This window comes from Chanodichthys erythropterus, chromosome 11 (assembly GCF_024489055.1).
Source record: "Chanodichthys erythropterus isolate Z2021 chromosome 11, ASM2448905v1, whole genome shotgun sequence".
Lineage (NCBI taxonomy): Eukaryota > Metazoa > Chordata > Actinopteri > Cypriniformes > Xenocyprididae > Chanodichthys > Chanodichthys erythropterus.
In genome coordinates, this window is record NC_090231.1 from 32,651,416 (window position 1) to 32,670,884 (window position 19,469).

The 19,469-nt window shown below is 37.0% G+C and overlaps 1 protein-coding gene across 2 annotated transcripts in view; it reads right to left on the minus strand.

Annotated features, from left to right (window-relative positions):
* Positions 1-14,221, minus strand: part of lgr4 (leucine-rich repeat containing G protein-coupled receptor 4) — a 71,023-nt gene extending 56,802 nt beyond the window's left edge. The window contains exons 1-2 of one of the 2 annotated variants that reach the window (XM_067399474.1): positions 9,455-9,686; positions 8,971-9,255 (exon numbers count right to left, since the gene is read on the minus strand). In XM_067399474.1, the coding sequence (XP_067255575.1) occupies positions 8,971-9,164 (194 nt within the window). In that variant the 5' untranslated portion in view covers positions 9,165-9,255; positions 9,455-9,686. Of the gene's footprint in view, positions 1-8,970; positions 9,256-9,454; positions 9,687-14,136 lie in introns of those variants that run through there. The other variant, XM_067399475.1, reaches the window with a different exon arrangement.
* Positions 14,222-19,469: the final 5,248 nt, after the last annotated feature.

Here is a 19,469-nt window from a genome sequence, read left to right on the forward strand (position 1 = left end):
CTTGTAAAAAAATCAGCTTTGCTATCACAGGAAGAAATTACATTTTAAAATATATTAAAGGTCCCGTTCTTCGTGATCCCATGTTTCAAACTTTAGTTAGTGTTTAATGTTGTTGTTAGAGTATAAATAAAATCAGTAAAATTTTAAAGCTCAAAGTTCAATGCCAAGCGAGATATTTTATTTAACAGAAGTCGCCTACATCGAACGGCCAGTTTGGACTACATCCCTCTACTTCCTTCTTTAATGACGTCACTAAAACAGTTTTTTGACTAACCTCCGCCCACAGGAATACACAAGAGTTGCGTTTGTAGAGTGTGTTTGTCGCCATGTCGTTGAAACTCTGTTATTTTCATCCCGCAGTCCAATCACCGGGTCTGATTCCGGCTCAAATTGATATGGTAAAATTAAAGACATGTTTACAATAACACTGAGCGCGTGCATCTCCACGTTATGGTAAGAGGCGTGACCTTTCCGGGCAAGATCCGCTCTCTCTATGGCTCTGGGTGCGCTCAGAGCTGTTGAATCACAACACAGGAACCGCTGGCACAATCAGAACTCGTTACGTATTTCTGAAGGAGGGACTTCATAGAACAAGGAAGTCATCGGCCCGTTTTTATGACAGTGGAAACAGCGGTATACAGATAAGTAAATTATGTGAAAAATACTGTGTTTTTTTAAACGCGAAACATGAACACATGTTATATTGCACACTATAAACACAATCAAAGCTTCAAAAAACCATGAAAAACGGGACCTTTAAAATAGAGTTGTTGTTGTTGTTTGTTTTGTTTTTTTAATCAAATAAATGCAGCCTTGGTGAGAAAGAAAAAAACATTGTACTGACCCTAAACCTTTTAACCGTAGTACTTATTTTATTTTTCTGCTCATCTCATAAGGTAATCAGTAAATCAACTGTGCCCATAGTTTCTCACTTGAATGCAGTCCAATTAAACCCTTGTCTTTGAGTGAAGGAAGATCTTTTCTGTGTGTAATTATCATAGATTTTTACAGTAATATACACCTCTTTCCTAACCTAGCTCATATCTCCTTCCATGTGGTTGTGTGCCATTACATTGTCACCTTAAATCTAATACAAAATAATGGTTGTTTTGTCACTGTAAATCGTTTTCAATGTGAACGTACCTCATGTTTTAAACTTTCAGTCCTGATGTGACTCACTCTGTCTCTCTCTCTCTCTCTGTCTCTCACACACACACACACACACACACACAAAATATTGCAAACTCTTAAAAATAGCAATGCAAAATGAAGCATGACTGGCTTAAATATGACATGCCAACCAGACGAGGAGACAGCAGAGGTTTCCGAAATGAGGAAGAAAATGATGAACTGGTAATAACTGTTTATTTTACTGGCCTCTAGACATAATGTATCATCAGCTCAGTTTAAATAAATTCAACACGTTCTGCTTTTCTGTCTCTCTCACACTCATAAACACACACAAACTGTTGGCAGGGCAGCGTGTGGACAGATGCGGGGGACCCAGGGGGGTCATCTCCAGGTCAGGAAGTGTGCGGCTGTGGAGTGATGACGGACCCTGCGACTCGAGGTCACCAGGGGTCGCACACACGGGCAGGGAGGAAATGCCAGCCAAGTGGCACTGTGTAGGACCACACAAGTACAAACGTTCAGCTAGAAGGAGAGGTGCCATGTTAAACACTCCTTACTGGAAGAGCTGGACAGAGAAGACATCCGCACTTCTTCAGCTGCTGGACACTTCTCAAGGAGCCTAACCACGAGAGAACACAACACACGCAAACCTTGGATTAGAGCTCATCTCCGGTCGGACTCCTACTGGGGACTACTTGTCAGTCCACTAATCCGGTCCTCACAGTTCCTTCACAGCAGAACGGACATTTGGTAGATATTTTCTCCACATGGGACGAAGTCCACAGGACAAGGGCATGGCCAACAAGGCTTGATTCAAGGTCTGAAAGCTGCATACATAAACACTTGCAATGCTTTAAGAAGTTCTGGCAGCCTAACAGTCTCCCTCTTTGTCCCACAACCATCATTTCTGAGTGAGAGAAAAGCTCTTACGTGTCTCTCTAATCATCATGAGCGTTCGTTTATGCTCATCAAAAATAGAAAAAGTACAAAGAGGGAGAGAAAGTAAACAAGGAACCTTAAAAGGAAAGATAAAAAAGTGATTTTTATTAGGGATGCGAATCAAATTCCTGTTAAAGGTTTAGGTTCAAAGTAAAGTTTTGTTTATTTTTTGGGGAAAATAAAAATGATTCTATTTACAAATTATGAGATATTCAAGGATAACATTTCTAAAAACAGTATTTTACAAACTTACAACAAGTCTTGTAAAAGGTGTCATCTTTTTAATGACTTTGAGGCAGATTTAATTTAATCCAATATTTGGCCAACAGTACCAAACAAAAATGTCATTAAAGTCCCCCTGTGGTGAAAATCAAGTTTTCAATGTTGTTGATATGTCTATCTGGTGTTTTTAACATGCTTTAAGACAAACCATGTGCTGCAAATTCATAAGGCAACACCATTGCTGAGTATTTTCTCTTTAAAACTGCAGTAAATCAAAGACAGTCTCAAAGTTTGAAATTGCTGGTATTTCTGACGTCACAAACTACCTTGTAACCAATCACGTCAACGTGCCGGCAGGCTTTAGCTTATCATTAACTCACCGTGCAAGGGAGTCTCAAAAGATGGCGGGTGTATGATGCATATTACGATGTTATGATGAACTATATGCCTTTCTCCACTGATGTTCTGAGCTGTTTAAAGCGTTTCTAAGGATACTTACTGTTAGAAGGCAGCTGTCTAACTCGTGAATGTGAACATGGTTTGTGTAACATTAGCAACACATCATTAGCTGTTTGATAATGTAGTCAAGCAAAACACTAATCATATTAATTAGCGTTATGTGTCTGACGTTGTAAAAAGCGCTACCATTGTTCAGCGTTTACCTCAGTAAGTTCACCGAGTGGATCTCGTCTGAGATCATGTGAGTGAGTGGAGGCGGGGCTAATTATCATATTCATAGAACCATGTATATTAAATAAGGCAAGGGTGTAGAGTTACATTCAAGCTATTTTAAGGCATTAAGGCTTTTTTTTTTTTTTCACAAGACAAAACGTTTAAATATGTAATTTGGTGATCAAAGATGAGTTTTAAGGGATACAATTATTGACTATGGGGGACTTAAATATTTATAAAACTCTACTGACAAACTTCATAATGTGCATCTTTAACTACACAATGTCATATGAGGAACCAGACAGTAACTAAACTGATTTAAGTCGCATTGTAAGTTCAAGTTGTAAGCTGTATGTGTTTGTTTCACTAAAAAGAACCAATTCGTTAGAGTGATTTGCTCAGGAATCAGACTATATGGTTGCGCTGTATGATTTTGATTCACTAAAAAGAGCTTGTTAATAAGAGTAATTTATTCTATAATATGAATACATTATTCATGCTGCAGATTCAAGAGCGGTGTTGTGGTGCCTATTAACATGTAGCACATGAAACTCTGTCATAGTATTTTAGTATGTTTGACAACCATAAATGGTTCTGTATTACTTAAAAGAGGCTATTTGTAAGAATTCATGTATTAATTCCTTTTTAATTTTTAATTAACGTGTGAACAGCTTGTACCGAAAATTAAAAAAACTAAACCTTCCCCGACTTCCTAGGTCATCCATTAAAAGGCTGTAGACTCAAAATCAAAAGGATGTGATGTTTATGCACGCTCTTCTTCCATTCTGACACATGAAATTAATGCTTAAACAATGCACTGCCAAAAGAGCTATTCTGTACTGTAATGTCAATTTTTTTAATTCAGACTATAGTCTCAAATTGTCAGATATAGTCAATAGTCTCAAATATACTTTATATTCAAACTATCATAACTGTCGACATGATGCTGGTGAACTGCAGAGCTTGAGCAAACATATCCACATCGCTATGATCAGATGCTTTCTTAACTGCTGCTTTCTAACTGCAGTCATTTTTCTTATGTGTTTATTTTGTTACAGAGAGGAAAGCATGCAGCACCTATTTACATATTCATCTAAACGTTGCTCTAACTTAATTTAACCCTAAGCAAAGAACTTTGCTGTGAGTTCAGCATATCGGGGCATTATGTTACATGTGTAGAGTGCGAGCTTGAGCAGTAAGTTGCTGGCTGCAGCTCACTTAACAGCCACTAGTGTCACTAATAATACAGGTTTCTGAATTCTCCGTATAGCCCTTTAGAAAAAAAAAGTTCTGAATTAAAAAAAAAACAAAAAAAAAAAAACCCTTTGTTTCCAACCATAGATTTTTTTTTTGTATTACCTTCAGTGTTTGGGACTCAAAGTTGTTCTTGAAAAAATGCGGTCACAGACATTCATGAGGCTTCACCTTTAACGGCTGAGAGAGTCTTTGCCAGAACGCTGAACACAGAGGGCCCTCTTCTCCTCCAGAGCTCTTCTCATGACCTGTGTGTGTTTGTGTGTGTGTGTGTGTGTGTGTGTGTGCGCAGGTATGACTGAAGGCTGCCTGTGCTCATGTACATAAAACAACCTTTATCCTGAACCATCCCAATTCACCTCATAACATCAGTTAAAGCTGTAAATCATTTGTGCAGCACTGAGGCGTACAAACCATCTTCAGGTGAAACGTTGAAACTCAAAAGTTCAGCTAATCCACAGTTTTCACCCTAGTCATTTTATCTGACAGACTAAAAAGTGTGTGCCCCTCCCTGGTGGCCTGCTCAAAAAATCTGACAAAGCAATGACAAACTTTCACTCCTCTAATTCACTCTCAAACACCATTAAAAGTGCATTACCCAACCTGTCATTTTCTGCCACGTACCACCTGACTGCACAGAAACGGTATTGTCTTCAGACGTGAATGTGAACGTGAACGCTAATCGCTCTATACATTCAGTCAGGGAAAGGTGTGGAAAAATGGTGCTGCCGGTTCCATCTGACTGAGCTTGTAGACGTGCAACCCTTCCCACAGCCTTTAAGATGGAAAAGAACATGGCGTCTCTGTTTTGTTAATGGGACACAAAGGCACATTCCAGCTCCTCAATGCTGAAGGGCTTTACTGAGGCTGAGACAAGAGTGGGCTAATGGCGTGTGGACAGACGGTTAAGGGGGGATATCCCCACTGCACTAAGCCAGCGCACACACACATATATACACAAGGGAAATTCTTGCAGCCAGTGAGGGGACACCAAAAAAAGAGGCAATGTAGATTGAAAAGTAGCATGGGTCAAAAATAAAGGAGTCACACACTTGACTATGAAGGACATACAATTGAATTGTAACAAAAAAAGACATTTGTTAAACTTACTAGATAAGAACAAGACAAGTAGGTTAGAAAAAAAGAATTTGCCATGTGAGAAGAAAGGCTGTCTTCACTGCTATAAAGTGTATAACAAAAATAAAACAATTAACAAAAAAGGTCCCACTTTATATTAGGTGGCCTTAACTACTATGTATCAAAAATAAGTACAATGTACTTATTGGGTTCATATTGAATTGCAAAACACTTTTGCTACTATTGAGGTGGGATACGGGTAAGGTTAGGGACAGGTTTGGTGGTATGGGTAGGTTTAAGGGTAGGGGTAAGGTGTAAGGAAGGGGTCAACAGTGTAATTATAAATGTAATTACAGAAATTAATTACAGATGTAATTACATGCAGGTGTTTTTTAAAATATAAGTGCATTGTATGTACACAATAAGTGCACTGTATCAAATGATTAATTTAAATGTAAGTATATAGTAGTTAAGGCCACTAATATAAAGTGGGACCACAAAAAAAAAAAAAAAAAACTATGTAAGACATTTGAAATTGAAACAAGAAAAAAAATTCTAAAATACTTATATGAGTTAAGCATATCACCCCACAAAGCCCCCAGCAAAAAAGCACTTATCAATACAACAAAACAGACAAATTTTTTTACTGTTAAAACACTATCAAGGCCAAATCACACTGTAATATGCTATGAACCACTTGGCATTTGGAGTTAAGTATATAGTTACATCCGTCTATACAGCTCAGTCAAGGTCAAAGTTTCCCTGATGTGGAGCGATACTACAGTGTATATTTGTTTCTTAAGCCGGTGCTAAGTCTCTCACTCACCCTGCTCCGATACTCCGCCTAAACAGAGTATGATTAACCTGGAGTATTGCGCAACCACCTGTTGAAGTAGGCAAACTATATTAACCCCACAAGACCGAGGGCTGCTATCTAGACTAGGGAATAATGTTCAACCAGATTGTGCCCACTCTCTCTCACACATTTAAACTTGTTTCCCTCCCTTTTTTTTTTTCGGACCCTCCGAATCCTGACATACTCCAACATATTTTTCTTTGTCACTTTACCAGTTTTCAACTTCAACTCCCTCCCTCTATTGTCCTTCCTCTAACTAATTCTCCAGTTCTGTTCTTCTCTGCGGGGAGAGACAGTGTGGCGACAGCTGAAGGCAACCCAGAGTACGGGTAGAGAGAACTGCCCTACTATTATCAATTACATAAATAAATACCAGAAATGCAGTAAAGCGTGCAGCAGACCGCCACAGCCGGATGCAGCAATGCGGCTGGAGCGGTGGCAGCGCATTTCACAGCTTATGACTATTACCACACAGACTGAATGATAGATGTCCCATCATCTGCTCATCATCACTTGCGGATTGATTTTGATCCTATCAAAAACTGGACCATGCTAAAAAACAAACTGTTTAAATATAGACACTTTTCACACACATTATACTTATAGTCTTTAAAATCATAATGAAGTGGAAGTAGCAACAGATCTTTTCTTCCGTATTGTGACTTATATCCAAATGTGACGGATTGTTGAAAAAGAAAAAATATAGAACAGAGACTAGGATCTATCCAACGGTTGCTAAATGGATGTTGAAATGTGGTCGCTGCACTCAAAAGTAAAGGTGAGCTTCTACATGTTTGTGAAAAGATGGTGTTTAAATGGACTAAATATTTAGAGAAGTCTGGCATTCGTCAGATTTTTAAAGATAATTATTCATTTTAATATAATTTTGAAAGTGAAACATGTACATGGATAAATAGTTTGCAGAAATGTATAACATGCACTTATAAAATAGATAGGGAGAATATTAATTCCAGGCTGAATTATATATATTATATATATATATATATATATATATATATATATATATATATATACAGCTATGGAAAAAATTAAGACACCACTTAACATTGATTTCTGAACTTGGAGTGGTCTCTTAATTTTTTCCATAGCTGTATATATATATATATAAAAATGAGTCTTCTCAATTGCGAAAAGTGTCCCAATTTAGCCTACCTGAGTTCCCCCTAGTTCAACAATATAATTTGACTTGTTGGTAAATTGGTTCATATTGTTAAAGAAACATCGAAACATGCTGTTGTTTATAATAAGACTGCCTAACCAGATGTCCAATCAGGGGAGTTAGCATCCCCCCCCCCATTTGCATATAATTCACTGATATCTAAGATGGCCACTGACGCAGCTAGCGTTAACTCTATGGCTTTATTTCTGGCTTTATCGCTTCTCCAGACTGGACTTAGCTTGGCGTTGGGTTACACGCTGCAGCTTGGCAGAGATATTTCGAGAACCTGGTCAAGCTGTTTTCAAAATGTATGGGCTCCAAGAGAGCAGCAGAATAAACATTCGCCTCCAGATGTGCTTCTAAACAATTTGGCAGAAATGTAACACACTTAATTACAACAGAGTGAAAGCACAATAAATGCTGGTAAAGTCTAATGAGGTGAGGGACGTGATTTGCACGTGCCACAGACAGTGGGCTCTGGCTCAGCCCAGCAATAAACCAGTATTTTTGTATTAACAGACAGAAAAACAGAAAAAGTTCTCAAAGTCAACCGGTTATGAACAATAAATTCATTGAGAGCCAATCAGAATCCAAACAACTTTAAAGAGCTTGAACATTCAAAGCGACATAATAAAGACAGCATAAATGAAGATTGCGCTTATAATAAAAAGAATGCTATCGTGCGTTGGTGTGGACACTAATATAGTTCTCTCTAGTTATAGCTCTTGGTGTGAACGGGCCTTTAGTCAGTAATGGTAAATGTTACTGTTTGACAGTATAGCTACTTATTCTTTAATTACTTGCGTCTTTTAATGTGGGAGGGCTCCTAGATTATCAGTGACTCAACATACAATTCAAATATGAAGAAAATGTAACTGTTAAAAAAAAATAAATACTACTCTCTGTTATGCCCTGCAATAAAATCAGCAGTACTTCGAAAGACATTTGTGGAAAGTCCTATTCATAGAAAAGCACCCCAACTCACCTCAATGTATAAATAACTGGCTCAAAATCTACCTTTTTATGCTGCATGGGTTTAAAAGCAGGCTGGTAAGGTTTTAAAAGCTGTCTGCATTCAATAATGGATGAGCAGCCCTCTCTATATTACCCGCATGGGTCATATGGCATTTAGTTTGCTACACTCACACAAAGTACCCAAAAGTGGCCCAAGATGGACTTTGAGCTACAAAGCTAAAAATCTCTCCAGTGAATTTCAATCTGAAAACAGACTTACATTTACGTTATGCAGAAGAAATTTAGCTAAATGTAATAATACTTACTGCCAGTCATGTCCATCAAAACTACTTAATTTGGATTTTTCCATCCTTAATCTTGAATATTGGTACTGCTAACTACTATGCTGTGAATAAAAGTGAGTGTGTACAGGTGTGTTTCTGAGTCACAGGATAGGTTATCATGGTTTGATACTACATGATCAATGATCTTACCCACTTGACGTCTGAAAACAATTTTAGACTTGTTTTAGACATGTTACGGTTAATTTACGTAACTGCATGGAATACAGTAACGTGCAATATAGACTTTTTAGATGGGGGCCAAACACGTCTAGCTCTACACATACAGTATACACTTGTTCCCAGCATGCACTTGATTGTTAAACGTTACTGTAGTGACTTACAGGTAATATGTGAAAGCGCTGAGGCCGGTGGGAACGGTGGTCAGTCCTCGTCCAGAGCAGTCCGCTCCTCCGTCCTCATCGCAGCGGCACAGCGGAGAGCATGTGGCCGGAGTGGACTGTCCCTCTCCTGCAGTGGCTGACTGCCCCCCTATCCACAAGCCCAGCACAAGCATTCGAGCTGCCAGCAATGCCATTATTCTCTTCCTTTGGAACCAAAAGACCCTCGAAGGCAAATGCGTTGTGTTTGTTTCGCCAGCAAACGGAGGTAGTGATAGTTCCTTCAACCTAAGAACAAGTACAATATCAAGCTCTCGGACGTCTTTAGGTTGAATTCGCTTGGTTTAATCAGATTTAGACATTATGTGGGCGAGTTAACGGACTAAAATTAAGCTAGAACACGTCTTATTGTTTGTGAGTGCCCAAAAGAAACGTTATGCTACCTGCTTTTCTTTTAGCCATGATCGGTGTAAATAAGTGATCTTACCTAATGCCCGCGAACGATAAGCAGATCGGGCCAGTCAACGGTCATTCTGCGCGAAGTCTCGAGCCTCACGCCTCCAAAAACACAAAATAAACACCTTTAGCTTAGATTCCCGGGTCTAAACAAACGGGTCTCCAGATTGGCGTGATTCGCTAAGCGACCGCTTCCAGGAAAACACTCACAAAACCGCGACGAAACACAGCGGTTACAACAGCATTTTCACTCACTCTCTCACACTCTCTCTCTCTGATTTGTTTCCTGTAGAAAACACGGTCAGCTCTCAGTCAAGCCTCTCTCTCTCTCTCTCTCTCTCTTTTGCTCTCTTGCTCTCTGCAGGACAGCCAGTTAGGTGCTGAATATGTTAATACAAACCTACATATTAATGATTTCTCGACGTCAGTTGTATAGTGTGAAGCCAAAAGACTATTCAAAAGCTTTATTTACATTAGCAATAAACAGGTTTAATAACATTACTACTAACAATAATAAAAATAATAATAATTTTTAAAATATGAAAATAAAACGTAAAACTACAAAAATGTGGTGTTTAAGTACCTATAGGCCAAGCATTCACACCCTGTTTTGCAAAATCGCATATGAAAAATATTGGCATACACACTGGACACAATTAGTCTTGCAGTTGTCCTCTGTGAATCAATAAAGCAACTCGTATCATTTTCTAGATAAAACCTTAACAATTAAAAGCCTTTTATTTACCTATAAAAATACTTTCCAAATTCATTATTCAGGAAAAGAGAAACCACTGAATATTCCTCTTCTCAAGCATGTACACAGTTGAGCTGAGAACAAATACATTTACATTTATTTATTTGGCAGATGACTTTATCCAAAGTTACACTGCATTCAGTATACACATTTGATCAGTTCTTGCTTTCCCTGGGAATCAAACCCATGACCTTGGCGTTTGCTAGTGCCCTGCTCTACTGTTTGAGCTACATAAAGAAAAGATGCACCATACTGAGAGCACTGCATAAAACTGGCCTCTACAGAGTGTTCCCAAAAAAGCCATTTCTCAAAAAGAACCATGTGAATAGACAGCCAAGATAGATAGAAAGCCAGAATTTAAAGTCTTATGTGTAAAACCTCTAGTAAATAGTTCAAAACCTGCTCTTTATTCAGTTAAAAGATTTTATAAATATTAGAAATTATCAAGATGACTGATGAGTAAACAAGAACACTTTTATCCAAAGCAAATTACAAGTCATCAATTACATACATTTACAACACATTCATAAAGCAGTAAATTAGCGTACAAAAACTGCAGCATGTGAATATGTGGAAAAAATAGAGGGGAAAACGAAAGCTAAAAATATAGAATAAGGATCCAAAGTTTTATGTGTAGCACAAATCTACTGCCAGAACATTTAAAGAAAATTATTTGCTTTGAAAGAGCTTTAAAATATCACAGGGAATAGATGTGGAATCTCTAATTTAGTGAAATGAGAATACTTTTGCAAAGTATTGTATATTTAAAGCATTATTTGCAGATATTTACAGTAATATTTCTCCTTTTGGACTCTCCAAAGTTTAGACTTAATTCATATTTGAAAAGGCCAAGAGAACACATATACACTCTAGCCATTCTTGCTGCATATTAGCACAAACTGTCTGTGATAACATGAGAGAAAGACTGTCATTGTCCGCCAATGCTCCTGTTCTCAGCTTTATAAGCCATAATAAAGTTTTCATAAATGTCTGCACAGCTACACATTGCTGCACCACCCATGGGATTACATGGCACTGACTCATAAACTAAGAGGGTAAAAGGAGAGAGACAGAGAAAAAAATAGTTTAATGCTTTGGCCAGAGTGCGTGCTTTGTAAGTTCTTCCATGTTACCTCCTCGATACAAGCTCACTGACGTCAGGTTTATCTGAAATCACTAAAGCTTGCTTTTATAGGGAGATATTTGTCCAGACTGTAGCTCTTTATCTTATCTGCCAAATGCTGCGCCTCGCACCATTATCATTCTATTGCATTTGACTATGTTATTTTGCAGTGTTTTATCACAATTTCTGTTATGCCCAGATGCCTACAGGGACACATTTTTCCATGGAGTTTCATTTAACCTTGCAATGACCAAAAGTAAATAGTGAATGGTCTCAAGTGAAGTGGCACTCCTCTCGGGATGAAATTAAATCTTCCCATACTGTTAACATTGTCAAACTAATGACGGTGCCCTGGTAAATGAATGTTTTGTTTTTAGTATATTGTTTTGATGTTCATTTTGATTTAGTCACTAATAGAGGTACGTCTGCTTTGGGTATGTGAATAATTATAAGGTCTGCTGAATTCATATGCTCTGTATATCAGCCTCCCTCAAGTTTGCATGTTTAGGAAACAGAAGAGAATTGGAGCTCCTCCAACTCCTGTGTTAAAAATCTGTCATCACTTTCTTTAATTGATTGTGTGGGTATGGAAATATGACATACATAAAGTAACTGATGACCTAGCGGTTACACAAGATCAATTCATAGAGGCTGTAATATTGTAATTTTGACGCAAGGGTTCAATCTGATTGTCGATACGTGCAGCAGCAGCGGCCTCAGTTCCCAAGGGCAGGAAGGGCCCACGAGGCAAAGAGTTTTCATGCAAATGCAATTTGCATTAGCAACAGTGGCAAGTGACCAGTGAAAAGGCACTTGTGCAACTTGTTGTGATAGATGGCCCAAAGAGGAAATGACATGGGTGAGAGCACATTTGAATGGCACGTATCAAGATCCCACAGCAAATAGACAGTAACTATCAAAACAGGGTTATCAAAGCTGTGAAATGGGGAAAGGAAGATATAGACACAAAATACAATAAGTTCAGCTATTGTTATATCTACATTAATTGATCAGACCTGATTTATAAAGAAGAACACAGATAATGTGGGGGGAAAGAGAAAGACAGAATCTGATATAATGACAGACAGAGGTAGGTGAGAATAAAACACCCCTTGTTCAAAGTTATATGTGACCCTGGATCACAAATCCAGTAAGGGTCTTTTTTTTTTTTTTTTAATTGAGATTTACACATTATCTGAAAGCTGAATATATAAGCTTTCCATTGATGTATGGTTTGTTAGGATATAATATTTGGTCGAGATAAAACTATTTGTAATCTGAGGGTGAAAAAAAATCAAAATATTGAGAAAATGGCCTTTGAAGTTGTCCAAATGAAGTCCTTAGCAATGCATATCCACTCATAAAAATAAATGTTTAATATATTTACAGTGGGAAATGTACAAAATATCTTCATGGAACATGATTTTTACTTAATATCCTAAGGATTTTTGGCATAAATAAAAAATGATCATTTTGACTCATATAATGTATTGTTGGCTATTGTTACAAATATAGCTGTGCGACTTATGACTGGTTTTGTAGTCCAGGGTCACATATAAGAAAATTTTAGATAAATGTAATGATAGTTTTTGACCTTTATTTTTGTCAAACTTTTCAGAGCTTGAAGATTTTCTTTTTAAATTATTAAAAAAATACATTAAAGTTGGCATGAAACTAAAGTTGTGATAGTCTTTTCTTCTCTACTGTGGCATATATCTGAGTGGAACAGCTTTTCGAACAAGAAAAAATGTATGGCGGGACCTGATTTGGTCCATGGGGAATTGATTGGATGGTTGTGCTATTACTGTGATTTCATGTGAATGACAGATTGTCCCGCCCTCGTGCCCGTAAAAATTTCATCAGAGAAGAGATGTCATTACAAGAGGGAGGGGAAGTTATTTTGATTAAAGATTATGAAGGTATATGAATTAAAAAACAACAATGATGTGTACAAATAAAACATTTATAATGAATACTGAAATATCCCATAAAATCTTCCAAAAAACAAAAAACAAAAAACAAGAATTGTCCATTTTGATTTCATGGTGATTTTAAAACAAATTATGTGTTTGTGGGAAGAAACCCTACAGATAGTGTAGTTCTCTGGTGTTGAAAGATGGTGACACCAATAATTACCAAAGATCAGGCTATACAAAAATCACAGTTTCGCCAAAAAGAGAAAGTTTCGCCATACCGCACACAATCCTAAGGAACTATCTTGTAACCACATACTTTTATAAGTATACCCACATACTTTTATAATCAACATTTATATTTGTTAATTTAGCAGACACTTATATCCAATGCAAATTACAAATGAGGAAAATAACATACATTCACAAATCCACAAAGCAGTAGCCTATCACAATACTACATTTTAGGAGCAAACCAGAAAACAAAAACTAGAGCATAAGTGTTCATGTGTAAAAATCGAGGGGAAAAAAAGAGAAAAATATAAGACAGCTCTGAACAAACAATTTCATGACTTGTTGAAAATAAAATGTTTATAAAATGTGGAATCGCCCTGACATGGTTTGCAATAGTTAATGTAGAAAGGAAGGACCATATTCATAATACAGCCTGGCTAAAAGTAACGATTGGATTTCTATGATCATACTTTCTCAAAGAGAAAACGCGAGATCAGGTTATAAAGTGATCATTTACTGCCATCTGTTGGCTAAATTCGAAACCACATGACTACACACGTTTCATACAACATTCAAATGTAGCAGAAGTGGAAACACTGACACTCAGTGGTATCTGTAAGACAGGACTTTTCAAACTTTTTAAAGGGTTAGTTCACCCAAAAATGAAAATTATGTCATTTATTACTTACCCTCATGTCGTTTCACACCCGTAAGACCTTCGTTAATCTTCGGAATACAAATTAAGATATTTTAGTTGAAATCCGATGGCTCCGTGAGGCCTCCATGGGAGCAATGTCACTTCCTCTGTCAAGATCCATAAAGGTACTAAAAACATATTTAAATCAGTTCATGTGAGTGCAGTGGCTCAATATTAATATTATAAAGCGACGAGAATACCTTTGGTTCGGCAAAAAACAAAATAACAACTTATTTAGTGATGGCCGATTTCAAAACACCGTGTGATCGTACGCGTCAAAGGGATAAATAAAGTAATAAAGTAAAATATTGAAAAATAATTATATAATAACGAAAAATTAAAATACACCCCCCACCCCCGACGATATCATCGTCCATCTCCTTTTTGAGTTTTTGTGTGGTGGTTTATGGCTCATGTTTTTATGCAGCACCAAAACAGATTGGTCAAATCGGCCCGTATTCTGTACGATATTAATTCATAAAGTGTTTTATGCTTGACTATGTACCGAAAACAATATCGACATGCCATTCTGATACAGTTCCCTGCTGCTAATTACCATTTAGCCTACTGTTCAAAAATAGTATTGGTTCAATGTATGATTTAGACAGACTTGTAAACGTGAATAAAGAGTTGAACGTGCTGTCTTTGGTATATTCTGTCAACAGATGCTGTCTGTGGGGTCATCATTGTGCCATCAGACACAATGAGAAGCTCATCAGAAAATGGAATATAATGTATAATAGGTATTTGTGTATAGAGGGTCACCATGGTCCAATATTTTTTTTTTTTCTTTAATGAAAAACATGGTAAGTTTTGCTGAATCTAAGTTTAAATAAAAACTATTGGATTTGTCAATAAAATATGTTTCTTCATTAGTGATGTTGTTACATTTTATTTATCTTAATGGCCTTGAAAACAAATGCATTCAACTTTGGGAAAATGTGTTAAACTGTATTTAAATAGTAGCACAACTGTATTTTGTGAGATTATGTAATTCAAAGTACAGTAGTCAACATTTGAAGTGGATCAAAAAAGTTAGGACAACTTTGATTAAAGGTTTTGATCCGCTTCAAATGTTGACTGTATTATACAAAGTATAAGTAATAACAAAGTGTATTGTTATTGACTACAAAGTGTGTAATGTTTAATATTTGGAATAAGCCAAATGTACTGAGCATACAGTATATACTATTACCTGTAAAATAATATATTCAGTGAATATTGCTTGTGTTTTCTGAAGACACTCGTAATTATTTTGTAATGTACTTAAATCACAAATATGGTGTACTTATAACACAAAGTGTACTCATAACAGAAATAAAGTATACTTATAACACAAATTAAGTACACTTTAATATCACTAATCAAGCATGTAATTAGTCCCTACACAGACATATACTTAAAGTGTACTAAGTATACTTGAAGTTGTTTCAATTTAGCACACATAAGTATACTAAATATACTTAAAGTTGTATTTTAATACTACTTAATTTCAACTTAAATATACTTAGTACAAAACTATTTGTTTCAAAATAGCACACTTTAAATGAGCTAATCATTAACACACTTGAAATATACTAATAATTAGTCTTGCTGCAAGTATACTTAGTATACTCCATCTTAGAATTGATCAATAAATGGGTGAGTTCTCAACATACCATATTTTGGCTCAGTACTTATACACATACTGTTGTATGTGCAAAGTCAAATACAGTAATACACCACAACCACAGCTCAAATCCTAACAACTAAATAATTTGTCTGAAATCCAGGTCCTCAAAAACAGCCACCCCATCACAATCTTCTGGCAAACTGTCTGGACAGTAACCATACCAAACCACAAACCACTACATGTTCTGCCCGTCAGGGCAACTACAAATTATGATGAATTAGTGATTAGTTCAAAGTGCTGCCATGTGCTGCTGATCACAAACAGTGTATCGCCCATTATGAGAGTCAACCGCAAGACACTACATGTCATTGAGACACAAACCCACACCCAGCATCCACATCAGTGAGGCTAGTGACAAGAACACTAGATGTCAGCATCACTGTTATCTAGTACTGAAAGCACATTGTCCCTCATCATTGCACTGCACTGACAAGCATAACTATTATTTTAACATTCCTGGGAAATTTATATGACATTGTTACGTATCTGTACACTTTTAACGTATTTTCATTTTAGAGATATTTTACTTGATCACAATACATTCCAAAACAAATGATCACACGTTTTATCCCACTACATTTTATAAAAAAACATATTGAGACCCACTCCGTAAGGCGATAGCGATGTCTAATACATGAATAAACCATTCTTTATTGGGATTTTTAAAAAAAAAATTAATCTGGTTTTGATGAACCAGTTGAATCGGTTCACTAATCACACTGACCGATTCACTGCTAAACTGAACTGATCTGATTAGGGCTGAATCAGAATATGTATAATTCTCTAGTACAATAGTAGACAAAAACTGTATGTGAAAACACTAGTATTTACAAATTTTCTGTATTCATTAAACAAAAAGTAGGCAAAAAAATACCAGGATGACCTACATTGACCATTAAGATTCTGAAGTGCACATCAATGGACACTTTACAATCCACTATGAAGTGATGGTCATGGTGTGGGGGATATTTTCTTGCCACACTTTTGGCTCCTATCAGTTGAGCATTGTTTAAACACCACAGCCTACTGAGTATTGTTGCTGACCATGTCCATCCCTTTATGACCACAGTGTGCCCATCTTCTGATGGCTACTTCCAGCAGGACAACGCACCATGTCGTAGAGCTTAAATCATCTCAAACTGGTTTCTTGAACTTGACAATGAGTTCACTAAACTCAAATGGCCTCCAAAGTCACCAGCTCTCAATCCAATAGAGCATCTTTGGGATGTGGTGGAATGGGAGATTGGCATCATGGATGTGCAGCAGAAAAATCTGCAGCAAATGTGTGATGCTATCATGTCAATATGTGCCAGAATCTCTAAGGAACATTTCCAGCACCTTGTTGAATCTATGCCATGAAGATGTAAGGCAGTTCTGAAGGCAAGGAGGTCAAACTCGGTACTAGCAAAGTGTACATAATAAAGTGGCTGGTGAGTAAGTATTTATTAAAAAAAAAAAAAGAAAAGAAAAAAATAGAGTAGGTGATTTTGGATGCAGCCGAGCTGTTCTCGCATCACTCACTGATTCAATGATCCGATCCAATTCTAATTAAGGTCTTGGTCTGACTCAAAATAAGCCAAGAACCGGAAGTGAGTGTATAGAGGAATTGATTGTGAAAAGTATAGTGACTAATGCCAAATTGTAGTATTTCAGTTTTGTTTTGTTTTTCAAATTAAAGTCATATTGTGACAAGCAGGGCGGGCGAGAGCCGTGAGGGAATGGCGCGAGGTCTGGGTCTGGTCTGGAATCTCTCACGGAGGAGCTCTGGAAACATAAAAGTGGAGCGGCGACAGTGAAGGACGATGTGTTTTATTATGTTTGTTTGGCTGGCAGTCGTCTGCGAGGGACTGCCGGCATTACTTTCGTTTTGGTTGTGTTTATTTTAAAGTTTGTTTGAACGTTCGCCGGTTCCCGCCTCCTTCTTCCCCTATCTATGAACTGTGTTACACATATATTGAGGTTATACATAACTGTAAGCTGTTAGGGAATTAAATCTGCTGTAAAATTATGGGGTGTTTGCAAACACAATATGAAATCCTACAATGTTGATGACTAGTTGACGATTTATAATAATTCATAATATCAAGCTTTTTAATCTTTATCCTTTCTGTGTCTATAGGCCATTAGCCCCTCTCTCATTTTGAAGAATTAGATGAATTAGATCATTTTGAATAAAATAAGTCATCAGTAAAATAATCAGTCAGTACTTCTAATACTTATAGGCTACTTATATTTTTGCTGGAGTATTCTTTCATCCAAATATATGTATATTTTATCTCAAATACATGATCTGTGTACTTAGCATACATTAACTTACACAGATGAGTGTGAGATTTGTATGCATGTCTGGTCTTGCAGAACCTCATGCCACTCTCATTCTCATTTCATCTGTCTCTCACTCTTTTTTCTCTCTTTTTGCACAGTCTCTCTGGGCCTGATCAACTGTAAGCAGTTGAGTAATCAGAAATAAACTGCTCAGCATGTCAACATTCTTCACGTCAGATAAATCCATCTCCTCTGTTCCCCACATTTAATCCCCATCATCCTGCTTCATTCTTCCCTCCTCCAGTTCCATCCATCCTGAATGTCTCAAAACACCTGCAATGTCTATAAACGTGACTGGCAAACTAAACTGTTTATACTGTAAGTAGGCCTACTACAAATGAAGGGAATTATTAACTAAAAAACAGGCATATGTTTATGATCAAAACTTTTGTTTTGAAAAAGCAGCAAAATTCTGGGCACCCTTTCCTAGATGGCGCTCATTCACTTTTTAAACACAATCACCCTTGAAGCAGCACAACATGTTTGACAGATATATTGGACAGACAGTCAGGCCGTGTCATATCCTCACAGAGCTTTCATTGTCCCCAGCCTGTGATGGGGAATTTGAGGACATATCAGAGCAGAGCAGGGCAGAAATGAACAATCACATGTCAGACTTAAGCGCCTTTCAAATTGCTCAATTAATAATTTCAAAAGAAGAAGAGTGCCCACAAAAGTAAAAAAAAAAAAAGCTGACCACAGAACACTTGTCACATTGCTCAGCAGACATTATGCAAATATACTTCATCGAGCATTGTGGTTGTGTTGGTTCCCTCTCTCTCTCTTCTGCTCTCCTCTAAGACACAGAGAATGAGGCCATTGAAGAAACTTCTTTTGGCTGAATGACAAAGAGATGTCGTGCACATTTATATGTCTCAGTCACCAATTATATCATCCTTAAGACCATTACTAAATTTTAATACCCTAGATTCAGTTGCCACGGGAACAAAACACTGATTGAAAAATGGTCAGAGAACTTTGTGAAGTCTATTAGCTTTGGATAAATTGCTAAAATTGTCACATTTATAACTAAAAGATGATTTAAAAAAATAAAAAATAACTTGGTCATGGGACTGTCAGTTATGTCATGCAGTTATGAGATAAAGCAACCCTTCATTGCCTCTCTTCAAAGCATGACTGCTAAGCCTTCAAAAGTTGTAAACAAGCATCTGGAACACTTGGAGTGGGTTTTTTGGGTGTGACTTCAGCGCCCTTGCACTGTCTGTTAGATGGCTAGTATAAGGCACTTATAAGCAAAGACATAAATTAAGATTAAAATGTGTCACCTAATGCTTGTTATGATTGAAGCATCAGGGTCATAAATTAAT